The 22,687-nt window shown below is 46.7% G+C and overlaps 2 protein-coding genes across 3 annotated transcripts in view; one reads left to right on the top strand and one right to left on the bottom strand.

Annotated features, from left to right (window-relative positions):
* PDLIM1 (PDZ and LIM domain 1) overlaps positions 1–16,771 on the top strand; it is a 40,047-nt gene extending 23,276 nt beyond the window's left edge. The window contains exons 4-8 of one of the 2 annotated variants that reach the window (XM_081191814.1): positions 5,928–5,998; positions 8,381–8,686; positions 12,297–12,454; positions 14,224–14,338; positions 16,323–16,771. In XM_081191814.1, the coding sequence (XP_081047940.1) occupies positions 5,928–5,998; positions 8,381–8,686; positions 12,297–12,454; positions 14,224–14,338; positions 16,323–16,509 (837 nt within the window). In that variant the 3' untranslated portion in view covers positions 16,510–16,771. Of the gene's footprint in view, positions 1–5,501; positions 5,702–5,927; positions 5,999–8,380; positions 8,687–12,296; positions 12,455–14,223; positions 14,339–16,322 lie in introns of both variants that reach the window. The other variant, XM_081191815.1, reaches the window with a different exon arrangement.
* Positions 16,772–17,693: 922 nt separating this feature from the next.
* Positions 17,694–22,687, bottom strand: part of HELLS (helicase, lymphoid specific) — a 34,554-nt gene continuing 29,560 nt past the window's right edge. The window contains exons 20-22 of the mRNA XM_081191609.1: positions 21,032–21,128; positions 20,757–20,833; positions 17,694–18,192 (exon numbers count right to left, since the gene is read on the bottom strand). Of these exons, the coding sequence (XP_081047735.1) occupies positions 18,098–18,192; positions 20,757–20,833; positions 21,032–21,128 (269 nt within the window). The 3' untranslated portion in view covers positions 17,694–18,097. The remainder of the gene's footprint in view (positions 18,193–20,756; positions 20,834–21,031; positions 21,129–22,687) is intronic.

Genomic DNA, 22,687 nt, shown 5'->3' with positions numbered 1-22,687 from the left:
TGCGAAGCCTCCAAAGCGCAGAGGGAGAGCTCCCCCCGTGCTCTGGAGGCTTCGCGTTGCTTTTGCTGAAGCCGCCTGAAGCCCCCGGAGCGCAGCGGAAACTCCCGCTGCACTCCAGAGGCTTCAGGCAGCTATCCGCAAGCCTTCAGAGCGCAGCAGGAGTTCCCGCTGTGCTCCGAAGGCTTGTGGATATCCGCCTGAAGCACCCGGAGTGCAGCGGGAACTCCTGCTGCGCTCCGGGGGCTTCAGACGCCTATCTGCAAGCCTTCGGAAATGGAAGGGGCTCCGTTTCTCCTACCGCTTCGCTGAAGGGGTGCTACGCAAAGAAGGGGAGAATTCCCCCCCCCTTCTCCCCCTCCTATGGTCCGGTGCGTCCTATAGAGCGAAAAATATGGTGATAATAATAATAATTTATTTATACCCCGCCCATCTGGCTGGGTTTCCCCAGCCACTCTGGGCAGCTTCCAACAGAATATTAAAACACAATAGTGATCAAAAATGGAAGACAATATTTCATGATTCATTTCATAATAATTGCTTACCAAGTTTCATTTACCAATTATGTGAATACATTTTTCATTAATCTGTGATGATTTGCCTGTACCAAACGGCTGCGATGCAAACTCAAACACATGCGAGAAAGCTAAAAGAATCTAACGTCACTAGATTCTCACTTAGTAATTGCAATTGTTTCAGCAGCAATATGAAAGGCCGAGTATATTTAGTTAAGAGTCAGACTGAATTTCTAAACACAGTAATATTTTAAGAAAAGCTGGACAAATAATTATTTAATGTATTATGCTTTGAACACACTTTGAACTTAAGTATAAAATTAAGTACAAAGTTTTCTGGTTGGATTGAAGTGTGGCAGAGAAACACCCTGAACTGCAGGATTTGTCAACGAAACTGCGAGATCGCTGTGGGTGGCGGCTAACGGCGTGTGAATGCGCCTTCAATGCGCTGGATGGTGGAGTAAGCGATCGTGCGAACATACCCCTTTTTGTGCGCGTGTGCTCTGCATCTTAATGAAAGGAAATCCAGAAAATAGAATTGAGCTGCTTGCCCCAGGGTAAATCGGCGAGTCCCTTTCCGTACCTTTGCCCTGCCCCAGAGCCATACATTCCTTTGTGGGCTGATGTCATGGCTGCGTTAAAACAGGCCACCGATTGTCCTGAGGCTTTTTTCCTTTAAAGCGCTCCCTGTCACATCCTCTGGGGATGAGGTCATTGCGGCTGTTTTGTTTAGCTATTCCCATAGAAACCGGGGAATGGAAGGCTGTAGAAACTGGGTGTGTGCTTTGACATTTGATAAGACCGCAGTAGACCTCGTGCCAAGACCTCTGAGTCAAGAGGTGAACGGCATAGCAGTTTCCTGTCTGAAATGCCCGGTGGCCTCATCTGGCTTCATATTCGTCATTGTTCCTGAATCGTTTTGTCTTTTGCATCGATGTAAACGCTTTGTAAACACAGAAAGGGAAGCTGGAAAGCTAACCAGGCAGCTTTCCCCTCCCCACCCATGAAGAAGTTGGGTTTAACCTTTTCACTCAGATTTCAGAACATCTAAAAAATTCACAACCAGATGCCTTTTGGAAGACAAAATTGAGACACTGCCATGGCCTCCTTTAATTTTCCTTTTTTTTCCAATCTCTTATCTCTGTGTCTCCCTTTTTTTAAAAAAAAAATGAGGTGCGAATATTTGGGACTATGTTGAGGTCAGACCAGTTGCTACAGGTGTTGGGAAAACGAGATTTGCACTTGGGTACAGCAACAGATAGGGACGCGGGTGGCGCTGTGGGTTAAACCACAGAGCCTAGGACTTGCCGATCAGAAGGTCGGTGGTTCGAATCCCCATGACGGGGTGAGCTCCTGTTGCTCGGTCCCTGCTCCTGCCAACCTAGCAGTTTGAAAGCACGTCAAAGTGCAAGTAGATAAATAGGTACTGCTCCAGCGGGAAAGTAAGCGGCGTTTCCGTGTGCTGTTCTGGTTCGCCAGAAGCGGCTTAGTCATGCTGGCCACATGACCCGGAAGCTGTACGCCGGCTCCCTCAGCCAATAAAGCGCGCCGCAACCCCAGAGTCAGCCACGACTGGACCTAATGGTCAGGGGTCCCTTTACCTTTACCTTTACAGCAACAGATCCATGCAGATCATATTGATTTGCTCATAATTCATGTCAGTGCTCAGCGCAGCTTCTAAATCTTCGAAGCGTTTCATTCCATTTTGTTGAAATCCTCACAACTCTTCAAGGTTGGAGAACGTGGTTGTCCCGTATCGCAGAGATGGGAGTGGAGTTTTGAGGTTAAGAAAATGGGGCTCGTCTGAGACCTTTTAGTGAGCAGATTCAAGATTTCAAATTGGGGCCTTGCCAATTTCTCGCTCCCTCATTCTGTTGCTAACTGTACCATTTAATTTCATTTTCACTTCACTTCTAACTTGTATTCCGCCTTTCTATATTGCTACGCCCAAGGCGATTTACAGGCAGAAGAAACGGCCTAAAATTAAGGGGAAATGTGTGTGCGTCCTATGGAGTGAATGCAGGCTCCTTGGCTTCAGTGATAGCAACGCGAAGCCTCCGAAGCGCAGAGGGAGAGCTCTCACTCTCCAGGCTTCAGGGATAGCCGCCTGAAGCCTTTGGAGCGCAGTGGGAACTCGCGCTGCGCTCCGAAGGCGAGGAAAAGTGCGAGGAAAGCATTTTTTGTGGAAGGCCAACAATGATTTGGCGCTGGTGTAGTGATTGGGGCTGAAGATGCCATGGGGAAGCAGTGGGGCTGGCTAGGGATCCAACAGTCCCTGGGCAGACTCAGCCTCTCCCCACCGCCAGAATGACCCATCTCAGAATTTTCGGCTGGCTGTCAGCTGCACAAAACCCACCGGCAGAGGCTGGCAGGGCTGTGGGGGACACCTCTGTCTGATCTAAACCGCCCTCCACTGCCCCTGAGCCCAGGGCAAAGGGGACTTGGACCCCTCTGCCATTTTCTAAAGATGATTCATCAACAGGAGTTTCCACACGAGACCTTTGCGTTTCCTGCATGACTACCTAGCCCAGAGTTTCCCAAACTCAGGTCTCCTGCTGTTTTTGGACTACAACTCCCATCATCCCTGGCCACTGGTCCTGCTAGCTAGGGATGATGGGAGTTGTAGTCCAAGTTTGGGAAACCCAGTCTTTGGCAAGGAAGGAGGTCCTTGAAATGTTTATCTCTGCAGCTTCCATGCAAGTGAAAGTACACAAGGCCTTCAGACATCTGCTTCCCACGAATGACTTGACTGCCGAACTGGGAAATAAATTCCGCTAGAGCTGGAGGAAGCCAACGGGTTGCTCTTCCGTTTGGGAGCTTTCTGGATGCTGAAGGTGGGCCTGCCGAAGGCACCCAGCACTACGGCCCACATTTAGCCGTGTCTGGAGTTGGCTACCTGCTGCTTTTTCAGGCTTGTAAAAATGAGGGGAGAGTTTTGTAGCAGCTTTGTAGAGCAGGGGAGGGCTGTTCATTGCAGCCCAGTGCAAGGGGAAGGAGAACAAGGGAGTGGTTTAAGAATTTCATTTTAAATTGAGATTGATGACAGAGAACTCCTGTTGGCCCTAAGGCCCAGTGTTTGAAATTAGCCAGGCGCCAGGCGCGTTTTTCACCAGGCTGTCGGCCACTTTGTGACCAAGTGAAGATGCCTGGGTACCATTGCATGACATCTTCAAAATCTGGTCTTCACATCCTGTAGAATTCTGCCAGTTATATTTTATCTGCACCACTGGAATGAATTTCGGGAGCCAAAATGCCTTTTTCTGTGCAACCTGAGCAGGAGCAGCGAACAAGGTCATACCTAATTGTTGTCACTTGTCTTCACTTACCCACCCATCTGCCCTGCTCACAGTTGTGATGAATATATGCTTAGGTTATGAAGGGACGCTGTCAACATTAAGAAAAAGAGGTAGGAATAGGGATATATGTAGACTGTGCTTGGATAAAATGATTTCTCTTTTAAGTTCTCAAATTTCTTAACCTAGCTCAAGGTTGTCATCTGAACTAGCCAGATGTTTAACTGAGAATCAATCACAGTCAGTCCATCATTTTAAAAATAAGACTTTAGAGCCTTCTTGCCCCCCGGTGGCAACCAGACATTCTGTTTTGGTGACTGTAAAGGTAAAGGTAGAGAGACCCCTGACCATTAGGTCCAGTCGTGGCCGACTCTGGGGTTGCGGCACTCATCTCGCTTTATTGGCCGAGGGAGCCGGCGTACAGCTTCCGGGTCATGTGGCCAGCATGACTAAGCTGCTTCTGGCGAACCAGAGCAGCGCACGGAAGCGCTGTTTACCTTCCCACCGGAGCGGTACCTATTTATCTACTTGCACTTTGACGTGCTTTCAAACTGCTAGGTTGGCAGGAGCAGGGACCGAGCAACGGGAGCTCACCCCGTCGCGGGGATTTGAACCGCCGACCTTCTGATCAGCAAGTCCTAGGCTCTGTGGTTTAACCCACAGCTTCGTTTAAGGATCCATTCAGTTACTAGCTTATATACCTTGAGTTTCTAACACTGCAAGCACTACTCTGCAGCCTTCTCAAGCCTTTTTTTTGCCGGGCAGAGACATGTCCTTGGTCTTTGACAATGCCTCTTGCTTCCCAGAATGAAGGGTGGTGAGGTCAGTGTGTGACTGTAGACTCCTACAAAATTAAGAGCCACATCCTCGGATCTGCTAAATGGCCTCACCCTCTGTTCAAATGTAGCCCCTGGAAGCTCTGGTCGAGAAAGATTCTCCCCTCCAGACTTACATAGTTGCCCTCCTTCTTGTCGAAGAATTTTACAGCCATCTTGCCACAAATCTAGACCTTCTGTTTTGGCAACTACAACCTTGGTTTAAGGTAGCTAATGTGAAGTGATGGGCATGAGGCAGGAGTTGATAATGCAGGTGAGCTGTGCACAGGTGAGTTGCATGCAAGCTGCTGACCAGCCCAGTGGAGCCTCCTTTTATTGAGACAAATATGCAAACCAGGCAGATACATTTTGGGCTGTGACCTTTACACATCTTCCGGTCCCGAGATTGTGGGGTGGTACAAAGCTATTTTGGCACCTGTTTCCACCACGTCATTTTCCCCTTGCACAGTGTATGACGAAGGCGACAAAAGGTCTCAGAGACAAAGGTCACAGACAGGACACCGCAGACTACTGGGACCGCAAAAGGTTAGACAGAGGCAACGATGTTCAGACAGCCGTGGCTTTGTTTGTGTGTGTGTGTGTGGGGGGGGTGCCCCACACCCGAAGGTCACGCGTGCAAGCAGACTGAGGCTGCCTGTGGGTGGGGAGTGTGCTCCCTCCGGACCCCACTCCCCAGTCTGCGATCATCCCTACACTAATGTCCATCCCGTATCCAAATATATTCCACCCCCCTTTGCAGATGCGCCCCCCTTTGCAGACGGACCTTGTTTTTCGCCGATTCCTTGCACAGCCGAGGGACTGCTGCTTATCACCCGCACGCCCAGCGCATCTGATTGTTCCCTCTGCTCCCTTGCATGCAGGATATAAGGCACATAGGAAGTGCACATAACCGAAGCGCTATGCCCTTCACTGCCGCCACCGCTGCTTCCAGCACTGCACCCAAGGTCATCACTGCCCAGTACAATAGCCCAGCGGGCCTGTACTCCTCGGAAAACATACAGACCTTCAACGACGCGGTGGAGTCCAAGTCCGCTCAGGGCGACCAAGAGCCCAGCAAAAAGTAAGTGGCTCCCCAGTTTTGCGCTTGACAGCACCACCACCACCACCACACAAGGGAAGCCCCGGTCTCTACTGTAGATGCACGGAGTGAGTGCATTCATGCTGTGACGCACCTCAAGACTTCTTTTCTTTCAGGTTGGCCACTCGGCTGGCGTGTGCCTGAGAACACCAGTTCTTCCAACACGACAAAGTAAAACTAATGACCTTTCTGTTCTTTGATTCCCCAGCTGCCTGTGCCGTTTCAGCGCGCTTTCAGTATGACGTACGAGCCTTTAAAATTGCCTCCCCACTCGCTCAGGTGCTCGTCGTTTCTATTACGAGAATAATTGTGGCTTTTTGTGATCTTCCCAGCGAAATGGGACGGTCTGGCAGAGGGAGCACAAGGAAAGACTTCTCTTTTCAGCGGAAGGTTTTGTGGTCTTGAAAGTAACATCTTTTTTTGGGTTGGGTGGGTTGAAGGGCTGAGAAACTTTTCTTAGATGTTTAAATCTTCAAGGTTCCTTAAAGGTATCAAACAGATTGCTTCCTTTTCCAACCTCTGAGAGCTTTGCAGCAAACAGAAGTGTACCTTAGTAGGAGAAAATGCAAATTAGAAGTGACATTTCTGCTGGAGGCATAAATGCTTCTGGGCACCAGTTGTGGTCCATAGGAGGCGAGAGATATCTTGTTGGCCACTGTGTCCTGGACTAGAATGAGCCTTTGGTCTGACCCAGCAAGCTCTTCTTATGCTTTGAATTGCTAAATATACCCTTCCACAGGAGAGGTTTTACGTCATTGTGGTTCCTGTACACTTCACCATTGCTGGCCCAAGATATTTTGCTTCCTGAAGTGGAACCAAAATGCCCCCTGTCTTGACTAAGACTAGGACTTCTTTTTTTTAAGTGCAGATATTTGCATTATTCTGCCTTCATCTACCCATCCCTCATGAAGCGGGTCCCTACATTTTAATTACAGTGGTACCTTGTTTTTTTAACATCTCGGAAATCGAATGTTTTGGTTTTTCGAATGCTTTTTGGAGGTCGGACGTGCCATGGCGCTTCCGTATTGAGCTTTCCGGAAGTAAATGCTTCGGTTTTCGAATGTCTCGGAAGTTGAATGGTCTTCTGGAACGGTGGTCCAGTGCCGAGGGCCTTCTGGCGGTTCCCTCACTGCGAGAAGCCAAGTTACAGGGAACCAGGCAGAGGGCCTTCTTGGTAGTGGCACCTGCCCTGTGGAACACCCTCTCACCAGATGTCAACGAGAGCAACAACTACCAGACTTTTAGAAGACATCTGAAGGCAGCCCTGTTTAGGGAAGCTTTTAATGCTTAATAGGTTATTGTATTTTAATATTCTGTTGGAAGCCGCCCAGAGTGGCTGGGGAAACCCAGCCAGATGGGTGGGGTATAAATAATAAATTATTACTTAAGGCAGTAGAAACATAAGATGATTGGACCCCACTGAACTTGAAGTATGGGAAGCCCCAACAAAAAATTATAATTTGGCAAAATATTTGGACTTTATGTATTTGTATAATTTGGAATATTTAATGTGATCTGATTTGATTGTTAAAATGGAAAACTTAATAAAAATTATTATTAAAAAATTATTATTATTATGTTCAAAAACCGAGGTACCACTGTAATCTACCAGTAGAATATTGTGTCTATTCCTGACCATTCCTTAAGGGCCTCAAACCCTGACCTGGAAATTATTTTCCCCTAGTGTTTTATGAGATCCAAATAGCCCAAGTCTTATCAGTGTGGTAACTCGTCCAGATGATCTCAGAGAAGGAATCCCTGTGGAGCAAGTTGAAATCAGGTAGATCCCTCGTCCCTTCCTTCCAACATGAGTATATTCTGCTTTGCCAGCCATCTTGACTCCTCTTTGCCTCGCAAATTCCTAATGGATGAAGTGAGTGCCCTCTCCCTGTCTGTTAGCGCATACATAAATGTCTGTAAGACTTAACATTGGTGCATCAATCCACAGTCATTCAAATGAAGGGCTCACCCTGACTTCCATTTGTGCTGTGATTTCTACAGTAAAGGTTCAGGATTTCCAGTACGGTTTTTGTTTTGTTCCGCCACTTTCCCCGGAATCGGAACAAATGTCAGTCGGGTTTGCTGCAGAATGTTTGTTCCAATTCAGTGCTAAACAGCAAGTTTTCCTGGGAAAAAGCAGCAGGACCAGAAAACACGCTCAGACCTTTGTTTAGAAATCGCGGCACAAACAGAAGTCTCGATGAGTCCCAAGTTGTTCTGTGTTGATATTGTGCTGGCTCCTTGGCTGCGTGGAACTGTCTAAACCAGGCTTCCTTAAACTCGGCCCTCCAGATGTTTTGGCCTACAACTCCCATGATCCCTAGCTAGCAAGGGATGATGGGAATTGTAGTCTCAAAACATCTGGAGGGCCGAGTTTGAGGAAGCCTGGTCTAAGCCGTCTTTTCCAAACTTGGGTCTCCAGCTGATTTTGGACTACAATTCCCACCATCCCTGACCACTGGTCCTGCTAGCTAGGGATCATGGGAGTTACAGTCCCAAGAGAGCTGGAGACCCAGGTTTGGGAAACCCTGGTCTAAACGAAGCTGGTTTAGGGTTGCGGTTGATGCTGTAATTAATTTATGTCCTTTCTTCCCCACCTCCGTGGCCAATTATCATCCCGAACGTACCCCATCCTTTTTAACGCCCTCCTTTTGTGACCAGTCCTTTGTCACCTGTTGGCGGGTTCAAGGCTCCTTTTGCATCGGTCTATAACCCACTCCAGGCCTCTTCCTCCTCCCCTTTGCGAAGAAGGCACAGTACCTCGTCCATCCCCAGCCAAATCCGAGTGGGTCCCGATCAGCTCAAGGAAGTTGCTCAGATCTGCCCCAGCAGCCCTGTGGAAGTGGATGTGCCGGGACTCAAAGTGCGGCACGTACAGTTTAACTCTCCTTTACAGCTCTATTCACAGAAAAACATCCTGGATTCTTTGCAGGGGCAGATCTCTTACGTTAGCCCTACCTTCCCCAGGTAAATTTGCCTGCCTCACATGCCGTTGAATTATTGTCCCTGTGCACATTCACTTTCCTCATCCTTTCGTGTGCATCCATCGCTCACTCAACGCGGTTGATTGTTGCAAAAAAAAAAAAAAAAAATCTCTACATTCTTGTGATGGATGCATCTCCTCAAGCTTAGATTTGGGGTTGCTTCTGAAGTAACGTTTTGGAGCTTCCAGTCAGTGGAGGGGGCTCACTGTGGTGTAAATATGCTGGATTTGGGCATGCTTCTCTAATATTCTTTTTTTTGGGGGGGGGGTTGTGTTAATCGTTTACACCCCTGTTCATTGAGGATCACCTTATCCCTCTGTTAAATAGTGGGTAGACATAGCAGACGACGCAGCGATTCTCCAAACAGCTCTTGCTTATTCACAGGTCAGAACAGAACTGAACTGAAGGGTTCAGTCAGCCTGCTTATCTAGAGCTCCAGTACAACGTAACTGTAACAATTTTCTAAAACTATCCAATCACTGAACGTCACTTTCGATCCCTTATTTGCATAACTATCTACAGTATCCCACTGCTGGCCCAGGGTGAGAACTTCAGTACATCTCCATCACAAGATCGTGGTATTTATTAAATTCCTATAGGGCCCTTCATCCGAGGATCACAGGGTGACGTACAATAGAAAAACACAAAAATACACAACATGGTAGCAAGCAAAAACAGTACCACCCTCAGTATGGGGAGCCTTTCAACATGCAAACATGGTTTCTTGTTCTTGAACCTAAAGCATAGTAGGATAAGAAAAGGAGAGAGCAAGGTCTGGATCAGGGAGAAATTTGAGCATGCAAATTACCTGTATATGGGCCTGTGGGAAATACTTTGGTGAGGACGACAACGTTACCTTGGAATTGGCCCTTGACGCATGAAGCCTGTCTCAGTAGCTTTTCCCAATTGCTCGTTTTTCTTCTCCTGTCGTGCATGGTTCAGGTTGGTCAAACAGGCTTTATTCACACAAGCAGGAAGGATCTGTTCCATGGAATGTGTTGGATTTTGAACACCATTGCTGGCAAGTTGTGACCACTCTAAAGGCTTTTTGTGCATGCCCATTAGCTACAAACAGGCCAGTTCCACTTAATGTTAGAAATAAGGCATTGTAAGAGACAACCGGGACGCGGGTGGCGCTGTAGGTTAAACCACAGAGCCTAGGGCTTGCCGATCAGAAGGTCGGCGGTTCGAATCCCCACAATGGCGTGAGCTCCCATTGCTCGGTCCCTGCTCCTGCCAACCTAGCAGTTCGAAAGCACATCAAAGTGCAAGTGGATAAATAGGTACCGTTCTGGCGAGAAGGTAAACGGCGTTTCTGTGCACTGCTCTGGTTCGCCAGAAGCAGCTTAGTCATGACCCGGAATCTGTACGCCATCTCCCTCGGCAAGTAAAGTGAGATGAGCGCCGCAACCCCAGAGTCGGCCACGACTGGAGCTAACGGTCAGGGGTCCCTTTACCTTTAAGAGACAACTGGGCCTTTAAAGAAGCAATAATGGAATAGAGAGATGGTAGAAAAGCTTTAGCTATTCCAAATGTTGTAGAAACCTTGTTTTCTAACGGACTAAGAAATTTCAGAAAAGCTCCCATTTAAGTGTGGAGTTCAACCAGCAGGAAACAGAATAGCCTTGATCTACAGTTTGTAGAATCAGGTGCCTTTCCTCAGCTCAGTTTGAAAGCAAGATGAGCTGGGAGAAAAATATTGCAACCTGTTGAGCATGAAGGTATTGTGGTGTGGGAGAGAAAGAAAGATGCTTTTCTCTGTCATGGATGCTTTAGGTGAGATTCTGCAATGCAGGGAGTCCCATGCAAGCTTGCAAGTCTATAATTATCACTCATATGCCTCTTGATAGTAAAAAATTCACTCTACAGCCCAAACATATGTCTAGTTTTGACCCGGAAAATTCTCTTGAGGTTTAATTTCCGTGCTTTTGCACATTGTTCATGTTATCTTCAGCAATTAGTTAGGAGTTGCTTTTAGAGACTGCAATTAGTGATTGCTAATGATAGTTCTGAGGGGACGGAATTGGTGGTAGGTCATCATTGGAGCACTGGATTAAGTTTTGAAGGTACACCATGCAAGTTAAAACAAAATGTGATTGAACCTCTTCAGATTTAACATATTGGGTTTTGTGTATGTTTTAAAGCAATAGCTTGTCTTTTCCGTGTTTTATCTTGGATGAAATGGTTATATTTTAAACTTAAACAGCACCCCCACCTTAGGCCCGGTTGATATTCGTGTAATGCGCTGGAAATAATGTGCATTATTTCTGGCTCCTATGCCTAATGGTGAAAAGTCATCCGAATAGGAAAATAAAGGATCCTTCTTTGTGCCTTCTGGAAGGAGACAGAGATCTTTGCAAGGCAAAATGGAATGTCTGAATTGCCTCATAGACCTGGTTCAAACGTAGTTCATCACTCGATGAACATGAAGCAAGTCATCGCAGGTCAAACCCTATTGCTCTCGTATTGCCTGAAGTGCAGATGTTTCTACATGAAGCCTGTTACACGTTCAGCCACAGCCCAGTCAAGTGATATGCATGAATCAGCTCTTATTGTTCCTCTTGTCTGTGTCTCTCACAAACAGCGAGTCTCGTGGATCCAGTGTGTGGGGCAGCCAGTTATGCACACTTATTCATGTTCATTATGTTGTGCTTGTCTGCAGTTGTGCAGCTTAAGCCAGTCTTTTGTTTTGTAAATTGCCTGCTTGCCTGGGGTGAGTAGCAAGGGCTGCCTGGGAAAATCTGATTAGCAAACGTCACCTGTCTTATGCAGAGTGTGTAACTTTCTCCCATGCAGCCAAGAGGGGGAATTTAAGCCTATCGATAACCCTCTTGTCGGACGTGGGTGGCGCTGTGGGTTAAATCACAGAGCCTAGGACTTGCCGATCAGAAGGTCGGCGGTTCGAATCCCCGCAACGGGGTGAGCTCCCGTTGCTCAGTCCCTGCTCCTGCCAACCTAGCAGTTCGAAAGCATGTCAAAAGTACAAGTAGATAAACAGGTACCACTTCGGCGGGAAGGTAAACGGCGTTTCCGTGCACTGTTCTGGTTCGCCAGAAGTGGCTTAGTCATGCTGGCCACATGACCCGGAAGCTGTACTCCGGCTCCCTCGCCCAATAAAGTGAGATGAGCGCCGCAACCCCAGAGTCGGCCACGACTGGACCTAATGGTCCCTCTTGTTAAAATAAAAGTATTAAAAATTCTGGAGATATTCTAATTCATCTAATTTAGTTTGGACCCAGAGAGACCAGTAAACCTGGACCCCGCAGTCCAAGTGGTAGGCATCACACATTATATTCTGGAAGCACCAATAATGGGGGGGAAGTAACATAAGAATGGTGCAAGTATACAGTTAAAAGTAGTTTTAAAAGGGGAAATACCAAGAAACTACTGTTAGGAGGCAATGACTGGCTTTTCCTGCATTCAGTTGTAGATTTAATCTCACTGCTGCTTGTTTGTGCAAAGACACTTTCCGTCTCTAGTTGTTTCGCTCTGTGTCTTAAGTTTTCTCTTACCTTAAAACAACAACAAAAATGCTGTTAACAGATCTCCCAGCACTTCATTCACTAAAGGTGTTTCCTTTAATTTTTCCTCAGCTTGGACCAACTTAACCAGCCTGCCGGCGGTAACTTAGTGATTGACAGAGACTCTGAGGTCTACAAGATGCTGCAGGAGAACCAAGATTCGGCAGAGCCGCCTCGACAATCCACCTCATTCTTGGTGCTCCAAGAAATTTTAGAATCTGAAGAAAAAGGTAAGGAGGGGGTGTGTGTGCACGTTGGTTTTTAAGGAACAAGGACTGTTAAGCTCAAAGACTTGGCTGGACATACACAGGGAGTAAGAAGCAGCATTTGATCTTCATGACTGTTGCTCTGAACCAGCTCCCCTGTGGGACACACATGTTGCAAAGTTACATTGATGTTCTTAAAAATAGCAGCTGCGAGGAGGGAAATCGGGGGCTAGAGGGCAGAGAGAGGGTTTAATCTTTCCACACGGTAGTCCCGGTAGAAATTGCCTTCCCCTCGACCCCCAAGAAACGACAATTTGGCTCAGGGGGGGAAGCTCCTTTTGATCATGCTCATCAAACCACATTCCTTATAGGGATTATAAGGGAGTGCTTTAGACTTCCTATGGGAAACAGCTCTCAGCTAAGTCGTTCTGGGTACTTAATATGGAGGGAAGCTGTTGAATGTGGGATAGATGCGAGATTGTTTGGTTTGGTGGGGAAAGCTGAGCTGGGAACTGAGGGTCAAAACTGAGCAGTGAAAATTCACCAAAATCTGCACTTCCGATATGGGCTGCCATACATGTTTTTCCCCGGACATTTTGGCAATTTGTACCCAGACACCGTTAACAAATACCGGCTACGTTGGGATTAGAGGTCGGCTGGCAAGCCCTACGGCATGTGGCCTTGAAGACGAAGCTCTGGCTATGGCTCAAGCTTTGTTTTAAACCAGTGGGTATTGCCCCCCTGATATTGAGGGACGATTTCCAATCATCGTGGGAAAGGGAGGTCACTAACGAGGTTCAATCCTGCGGATTGTCTCACCTTTACTTTGAGTCTATGACGTACAATCAAGCTAGAGCTGTGATCTCCCGGAGACTGAGTGACATTGCCAGACAAGAGGACATAGCCCAGGTAAAACCAGGGATGTTCCTAGGGGACCAGATTTATCAGACCATACCAGCCCCCTACCTTGCAGAAATTCACTATGTGGAATACCGTAGACTTCTTACAGCGGCTAGATTAAATGTACTTGACTCTGCGATATTGTGGGGAAGGTACAGGGGAGTACCATACGCCCAGAGAACCTGTCATTCTGCCCTGGGTGTGGTTGAGTCCACCGAACACATTCTCTTGACTTGCCCTTCTTATGCAGAGCTTAGACAAAATTTTATAGACCCACTCCTATGTCAATCTAGCTTCCTGTCTGGAGAAAACCAGGTTTTACACTTGCTGAATAACGTCACTAGAGCTATACCTTCCTTGGTGGCCAAATTTCTTTTTTTAGCTTTTAAGCGTCGCAAGACTTTAATTGATTGTATTGATATGGGGCTATCTGTTTAGCCCATTTTAGTGTTGGCTAAGCTCTAAAATCTTCCTGGAGCTTTTAATTGTGTATTGACAAATGTACTTTTTTCTGACTGACGGTCGAATAAAAGGTTGATGATGATGCTACGTTGGGAAAATTCCAGTCGTATGGCAACCCAACACAAAACCAAAACACCCTTATCGGCAATAGTATTCCTGCTGTAACCTATGCAACATTTCAGTCCTTCAAAACCACTGCCAAAAGCCACAGGGGTGGACTTCAGACTTTCAAATTTCAGCAACACCTTGTGAGGCCAAAATTTTGTTGGACATGCGTTGGTTTTGTTTTTTTAACTTCAACATGGCGCCAAGGAAAGATCTCCAATGATGCTGTTTTATTTCCTCAGCAGAAACCACGGCCTGTATTGTTGCCTTGATTTTATACTCAAGACTCCTAATCCGTAATACTGGTTGCTTTAAAATACTTACAGATCCCAATAAGCCTTCCGGATTCCGAAGTGTGAAAGCACCAACAACCAAAGTCGTGGCATCGATTGGAAATTCTCAGAAGCTTCCTGTCTGTGATAAGTGTGGATCTGGCATCGTGTAAGTAGCAGAACGAGCAGTCATTGGAGACTGCAATTGTGGAGAGGCTGTAGTTCAGGCCAGCGGCGTAGCGTGAGTTGTCAGCACCCGGGGCAACGCAAGTAATTTGCGCCCCCTAACCCGGGGCAAGGCAAGTAATTTGCGCCCCCCCAACCCCTAACCTACGAGCTGGCGCTGCCGCGCAAACAACGCTGCTTGCCCGGAGGAGGATGGAGGCAGAAGCAGCCGCCGCCTGTGGCTGGGCCGAGGGGATGGCGGCGGCGGCAGGGTGCAGAGGCTGCCCGTGCCCGGCCAGGCGTCAGTGGTGGCGTCGGCGCTGCTGCAGCGGCTGCTCCTCCTGCGAGCAGTGAGCGGAGCGCAGCCACAGCGACGGCGGGGGGCGCGCGTGCTAGGGCGCAAGGCTGGCGGTGGCAGCGGGGAGCCTGGCGGAGGAAGGAACTTGTCCCTTCCCTCTGGACTCGCGCCCCCCCAGATGTTGCGCCCGGTGCGGTCGGCACCCCTGGCACCCCCCACGCTACGCCACTGGTTCAGGCATAGGCAAACCTGGCCCACCAGATGTTTTGGGACTACAACTCCCATCATCCCTGACCACTGGTCTTGTTAGCTAGGGATGGGAGTTGTAGTTCCAAAACATCTGGAGGGCCAAGTTTGGCTATGCCTGCTGTAGTTTGAGGAAAGACTTTGCAGCTTTGAGAAAATGCTTAAGGGAGGGTTGTGGTGGAAGTTTTAGTATCAAGTACAGTGGTACCTCGGGTTAAGTACTTAATTCGTTCCGGAAGTCTGTTCTTAACCTGAAACTGTTCTTAACCTGAAGCACCACTTTAGCTAATGGGGCCTCCTGACCTCCCGAATGAATAAAGTTCTTAACCCGAGGTACCACTGTACTTTTCTCTTTCTTGAGTAGTTGCATGGGTCATGGCAACTGAGAGTAGCCGCTGGGCCCATATAACACTGGTCCTAAAGGATCCACACTGGCTCCCAGTATGTTTCTGAGCACAATTCAAAGTGTTGGTGCTGACCTTGAAAGCCCTAATGGCTTTTGCCCAGTATACGTGAAGGAGCGTCTCCACCCCAATCCTCCAGCTCCAGCTCCGAGGGCCTTCTGATGGTGCCCTCACTGCGAGAAGTGAGGCTACAGGGAACCAGGCAGAGGGCCTTCTCGGTGGTGGCACCCTCCCTTCAGAAGTCAAGATGAGTAACTATAACCTTTAGAAGATATGTGAAGGCAGCCCTGTATAGGGAAGCATTTTAATGTGTAATGTTTTATTAATAATAATTTGTTCTTTGTACCCCACCCATCTGAGTTGCCCCAGCCACTCTGGGCGGCTGCCAATATTATATAGAAAAACGTATGTTTTTTATATGTGTTTGAAGCCGCCCAGAGTGGCTGGGGCAACCAAGCCAAATGGGCAGCGTATAATAAAATTATTATTATGGGTGCCCCCAAAGAATCCTGGTTATCGTAGTTCAAGAGTGATGAAAGTTATTAGCAGACCCCTTTCCCCCCACAGGTCCACAATTCCTAGAGCGGTTTAACAATCAACCCCTCTTCGCAGCACCCTTTAATCCAAGTTATATGACCTTCCTAGGGACGCTGGTGGCACTGTGGGTTAAACCACAGAGCCCAGGACTTGCCGACCTTGTCGGCGTTTTGAATCCCCATGACGGGGTGAGCTCCCGTTGCTCGGTCCCTGCTCCTGCCAACCTAGCAGTTCGAAAGCACCTCAAAGTGCAAGTAGATAAATAGGTACCGCTCTGGCGGGAAGGTAAACGGCGTTTCCGTGTGCTGCTCTGGTTCACCAGAAGCGGCTTAGTCATGCTGGCCACATGACCTGGAAGCTGTACGCCGGCTCCCTCGGCCAATAAAGTGAGATGAGCGCCGCAACCCCAGAATCAGCCATGACTGGACCTAATGGTCAGGGGTCCCTTTACCTTTTTATATGACCTTCCTGAATTTTGATCTTGGTACTGTTTTTCTTCCCAGAGGTGTGTTTGTGAAGCTCCGGGAGAAGCACCTCCACCCAGAGTGCTATGTGTGCAGCGATTGCGGAACGAACCTGAAGCAAAAGGGGCACTTCTTTGTGGAGGATCGCATCTACTGTGAGAAGCACGCCCGGGAACGGGTCACCCCGCCTGAAGGATACGATGTGATCACTGTGTTTCCAAAATGAGTGTTTTTCCAGCACTCTACCAGGCACCACTGTCTTCTGCCTCTGAATTCTCCTCGCAGTCACGGAGGCTCAGTGAGGCTTTTGCCAGTGGACCTTTTTAGTAAGTGAACCACTTCCATTTTTATAAAGAAAATCCGCTCGGTCGGAGGGAATTGCCCCTCTTTTTGATAATGCGACTCTTCTTCCGCAACTAAAAATCGGATACCAGAGGGCAAGCCACACGATTTTTCTTTTTCTACTCAATAAAAGGAGCTGACTCAAACCGCCGTCTGCTGCATTGTGTTTGATTTAGCATTGTGTGGACTAGATGCAGGGTAAACGGGAGTATATACCAAAAAAAGTTAGATTTTTAAGAATCCAGGTCAGCAAAAATATTGTATCTCCCACACCAGTGTGCTTTTCTGCTTTTCACTTTGATATCATTTACACAAGTTTCTTGTCAGGGCTAGGGGTGTGTTGCATGATGTCTCAGAGTTCTGCAGTCTGTGGAAAAGGCTTGCTTACTTTAGTTTCCCATGGTGTGGTTTTATAAAAAGAACTGCCTGTTCCCCGTATCCTTCTGCTTGCCTTTGTTTTTTGTTATTGCTGAAACTGAACTGTTTCTGAAGCAGTGCTTTTAAGTTCTTACATTCATTCTTTTGGTGTGAAATACTATGATGCAACTCTTTTCTTCAGACTTGTGCCAAGGAAAATACACTTCTCACTGGGCATAGCAACTAATTCCTCCTTCGAGCAATAACATTAGGTATCTAGATAACAAAACATCCCCCCCTTTCCCCGGTGGTTTGATAGCAGATTGTTGTAGAATTGGCTTTTACCTAGAGCAGTAAGGGGAGCAACTTTGCGATTTACTTTCATCCAGGAGTGCCAAACTGGGGGGGGGGGGGGGGAGAGCTGAGTTTCCCATCCGAAGGAGATAACCCTGAATTGTCTCCCCTGCCTTGATAAATTTCTTTGGCTCTTTACTATCAGTTGGTACTTTTACACCAACCATTACTGACAAAACCCAAAACGATCTCAAAAGATGTGGAAATGAGACACAAGTTAAGTAGTAACATGGACTTAGGTTCTCAGAACCTGGCACCTCCAGGTGTACAATTTCAAGCTGGGGGTTATTTTTTGTAGTGCTTCTAGGAGACAACTGAACACGTGGATTTGCAGTAACTCTGCTACCTTGCAAGTGCTGCTTGTTACAAAACAATTTATTTAGCAAAATTATCAAAAACTGAAGTCATACAGGTTTGGACTTTGAAACAAAATACATCGACCAAATAAAACTATACTTGAGGGCAAGGGGTAAGCATACTGAGAAGTAAAAAAACCAAAAACTCCAAATCCTACCATTTATCAGAACTTCCACAGGAAACTATAGTAGTATTTAGCTTTCCAGTTTGTACAAAGTCAGAGGATCTAAAATCCAAGGGGAGTCCAAAAGCTCTCATTTCACATCTACACTTAGTAATGTTACATTTTAGAGCCTTATTTTCTTTCTGGAAAATGATACAACCAAAAACAATAGTCTGAAATGCATTTCTGAACTCTTAAGAACAAAGCAACTGTAAGGTTACAGTCACCTACTGCCTGTATCTCAAAACACACACTCTGTGCTGACATCTTCAGAGTTTTCTAAAACCTTGAACGCTCTCGTTTTCTCTTTAAGTTGCTCAGAAGCTTTCATTTGGTCTAGGGAGAAAGAAGCAAGACACACAGTTTAGAGCACCTGCCTTGAACTGGTGGAACGGGAAATTTGAGTGGGTTGTGGCCTGATCCAAGGTGGGTCGCAACAGGAGTGCTATCGTGCAAAATATATGGTGAATGATTAAGGAAAAAGTCTCCAAAATGCATGTTTGGGTTAAAAATGGGCCCTAGGTCTGAAAAGCTTCAAGATACCTGTGTTCAGAAAGACTAGAGTCTCAGTAAACAGCCAGGTTGTTCTTTTTAAACCGACCTAGCCCTCCTTTATAAAAAGACAATGCTCTCTGAACTTTGTCTTGTGTAGTTTCAAACTCTAGCATTCTTTTTTTGATAACACAATCAAATTGACAATTATTCAGTAGTAAGAATCGGACTTCAGTAGCTAGGCCGAAAGTTAAGTCACTACCAATGCAGTTGTTTCTCTCCTAGCACAACTGCTGCAGAAAAAAACTGCTCCTTTGTGGCAAAACCGTGCGTATGTCTCGGAGTTATCAGCTGCACATTTTGTGCTAAGCAGCTTGCGCAGTAAAAACAGAGAAACAAAAATATTTAAAAAACAGATAGTTGGTCAGAAGCAGCAACAAACAATTGTAATTGGGGAATCCCACCTTAAGGAATTGTATCTCTCAGCTAGGAGAATTCATGCTACACACGGACTTCCGGGTTGGCGCGACCTGGAAATGGCGGATTCCCTCCGAGCTGCGGAGGGAATCGGCTCAACCGAGGACGGGTCTTTGCCGCGCCGGCGACGCGGGGACCCTTAAAAACCGCAGGCGCGGAAGCCTGCGGACTGAAGACTCGGCGGGTGCCTTAAGCGCCCCCCGATCCACGAAGAGCCTTTTTAAAGGCTGCGGAGAGGATACGGAGGGTGGCGTGGCACTGAGAGTCGATCGCTACCTCGGTGGAGCGAAGCCGCGAGCCATGACCGGAGAGCGCTGACTTTCTTCCTTGAAATTTGGACTGAAAGAAAAACCCGTGAGTGAGACGGAATTGGATTCTAAAAATACTATCCTGAATTGGAGACGATCGGGGTGTGTGCTAAAAGGAAGTCCGCACCCCCCCCCTGCAGACCATCTAAGCAACGACATAAGAGCTAAGCTGGAGAGCCTACCCTTGGAGGGGTGAGTTAAAAAGGACACTAACTTCCAAGATTTAGCTAAAGCAAATTTTGAGCTGGAGAGTGGAGCTTTGGAAGCCTTCTTTTTGCTTTAAACAACCCTCCTCCCGGGCCCGGGAGTGTCCTGTTTCTGTGCCTGTGTAAGAGCTGCGGAGTTTGACAGCTGTCAAAGCTGTCAAACGGGCAGTTTAGAGTGGAAAAGTTGCTATTTAAGATCCCTCTGGACTATGATGAGTTACAATTGAACTAAAATTGTTGGAAACAAAGTAACAATAATAAGTTAAAGGATTGTTGGAGAAAAGACTAATAAGTAACCAGATTCCCCCTAGGGGGAACTCTGTGAAACTACAATGGCTGTGGATGGAAAGTTACTAGCGGAAATCGAAAGGATGTTTCAACTGGTGGGAATCCTACAAGAGCAGAGTTTGGCAATGAATAAACAACTTTTGACCTTGACTTCTGGAACAGGCAACTCTGCTGTTTGTATTGAGGACTTGAATGAGAAAGAATCCACAGCTGAATGGGAAATGATATCTAAAGAGGCCCAAGAGACTAAACAAGAAAAAGAGAAAGTAAAGCTGGGAAGTAATAACCAAAAGCCGACATCTGTGGAATACAGACAAGGAGATTATTGGAACACATTCACCACAAGTCTGCGAAAGATGCAGAAGATGAAGGAGGAGGCCCCGGGAGTTTATGGAATACAGGAATTTAAAACAAAGAAATATGATTGGGGCCTTCATTCTGACTTTGTCTCTGAAGATGCAGGATTTGTGGAAATTTTCCAGCAGTTATTTTCAAATCCCCTTGTGGGAAGAGAATTGGTGGTGAAAGAACTTTTTCCAGACTTGACGACTGACATAAAGGACTACCAACAAGACCGGCGGAGAGGGACTGAAAGAGACATGAAAGCCTCGGACGTGAGGAACCCAGGCTAAGAACTGTTATTTTGGATTTGTATTGGGAAGGGACAAAAACCGGGGATGGGAGGGAGGGAAGAAAGAAGAGAATTTTAAAAACACTCAAGACCTTTAGGTTTGGTTAATATGACTTTTAACTAAGACAAAATGAGAAATCGATGGAAGAGAACTTGAGTCCAACTTAGGAAAATCTATATTTCTTTATAAAAGAGGTAATAAGATGAATAAGATGGTTAAGAGGAGAAATACCAATTTGCTGACACAATTTTGGGAATTGGGATGCACGAGGGGGGGTGGGGGGGAAGTCAGGGAACAGGGTTAGGAAATTAAGATTTTCTGAATTTATACATGTTTTTGTCTTCTGTTATTTTTGTGTGTGTTTTGTCTTTATAAAAGTTGAAAAACCAATAATTTTTTTTTTTTTTTTAAAGAGAATTCATGCTACACACATAGTTCACATTTGAAGCTCGTTTCTGGAGAGATTCAAATGAAAAGACACTGATATCTATACTTACCGATAAGGTCACTCCTGTCCAGCAGTAGCTCTAAATCATTGTCAGTTATTACTTTTTCTCTTGATCCTTTAACCTCTCTACAGATGGAAAGAAAGTATATATTACTTTCAGATAGCTGAGTTCCAGTGCAACCATATTTATTTACTTGAAACTAAGCCCCACCATTAGGACTGCAAGTCATTAAAGCACCTCTAACATACAAACCTTTCGTTAAATAAGCATAATGAATTTTTGCACATAAAAAACCAAATGGTTTCTTTGTAAGTGAGACATACCTGTCGTAGTCCCTGGACTGTAGCAGCTCCATTAATTCCTTGGGGTCCAAGCAACTCTTCGATTGGTTTATTCCAAATTTCCCACCTTTAAACTGATCTTGAAGTTAGACAAGAAAAAAACAACAACTTTGAGAGAGAGAAAGCACTGTCGCTTGGGCTTTCTGATAGTATTAAGAAACATCTGGCCACAACACTGGTACAAAAGCTATTAGCTCATAAACGTTTTGTTCTCTGCACATTCCATTTTGTCTCGTTGCACACAATTATGGATCAGAGTTTTCTGAAACATTTCCCAAACAGGTTTGCGACATTACATTCAGTACAAGAAAACTTACGAGTAAATTGATTTGACAGGCACATTTACGTGGTGAAAACACCATTAGATCTCAGTTGGGACGTGGGTGGCACTGTGGTCCAACCCACTGAGTCTCTTGGGCTTGGCAGTCAGAAGATTGGCGGTTCGAATCCCTGCGATGGGGTGAGCTCCCGTTGCTCTGTCAACTCATCAACCTAGCAGTTTGAAAGCTCGCCAGTGCAGGTAGATAAATATGTACCGCTGCAGCAGGGGAGGTAAATGGCGTTTCCACGCGCTCTGGTTTCCGTCACGGTGTCCCATTGCGCCAGAAGCAGTTTAGTCATGCTGGCCACAGGACCCGGAAAGCTGTCTGTGGACAAACACCGGCTTCCTTGGCCTGAAAGCGAGATGAGTGCCGCAACCCCAGAGTTGCCTTTGACTGGACTTAACCGTCCAGGGGGTCCTTTACCTTTAACCTAGATCCCAGTTGCTTTTCGCCAACTTGGGCAACATTCATGATGTTACACAGCAAGACCTGGTCTTGGTAACTCGTTCTCCCAGCTTGGTTTGTGCAAGTAAGATCCCCTAGGATTGCAAACGTTTGACACGTATCTTTGACCTACAAAAGGAGAAGAGCCATCGGTGCAAAACGGGTGCTTTTTATGGAAATATTCTCTCTTGGCTAACCCTCCAGGGGCTGCTGGCTGGTGGCGGCCAAAGATGGACATGCCAACGCCCAAACATATGAAGGGAAAAGGAAGTATAAACTCAAGCCTGTCACTGTTTCCATCAGGTGATCATTGGGTCTATAAATAGTTATGCCCAGGTGTCAAAAGCAACAGGACGTTAAACCAAAGTAATAGGGAAAATGCAGAGACACCTCCCTGCTTGTTCCTGTCCATCACAACCGACAAGTATCCATTACGTTGCTGCATATTTTTGAGGTGCTGCCTTTCAGTCAAGATTACCGAAAACTGATGCTGCCTGGATACGGCTATTTTTCTCCTTTTTACTTGCAACCTTGACTCGGCTTATCACGGAGGGATTTGAGATTCAGCTCCTTTTAGGAGGAGACTGCCATCAACGAGTCTTTTCTCTGCCCACAGAGCAGCACATCTGAAAGCCCACGTTGCGTGTAGAATCCGCACACTAGCCCTGCATCTCTCCGGCGACAGCAGGAGAGACAGCGCACATGGCAAGGAGCTTGCAAGAGCCTGAGATTTGATCTCCATTACAATCGGATGCCACCTGTTTTCTTCTGCCTTTCAACAGCTTGGGTGGTGCCTCTCACCCAACACACCGAGTGCTAGTTAGCACCATCAAGCAGGCTACAATCTTGTGAACACAAGGCAGGTTTACTT

The sequence above is a fragment of the Podarcis bocagei genome (genome assembly GCF_964188305.1).
Source record: "Podarcis bocagei genome assembly, chromosome: 4".
NCBI lineage: Eukaryota > Metazoa > Chordata > Lepidosauria > Squamata > Lacertidae > Podarcis > Podarcis bocagei.
This window is presented reverse-complemented; position numbering and strand designations above follow the sequence as displayed.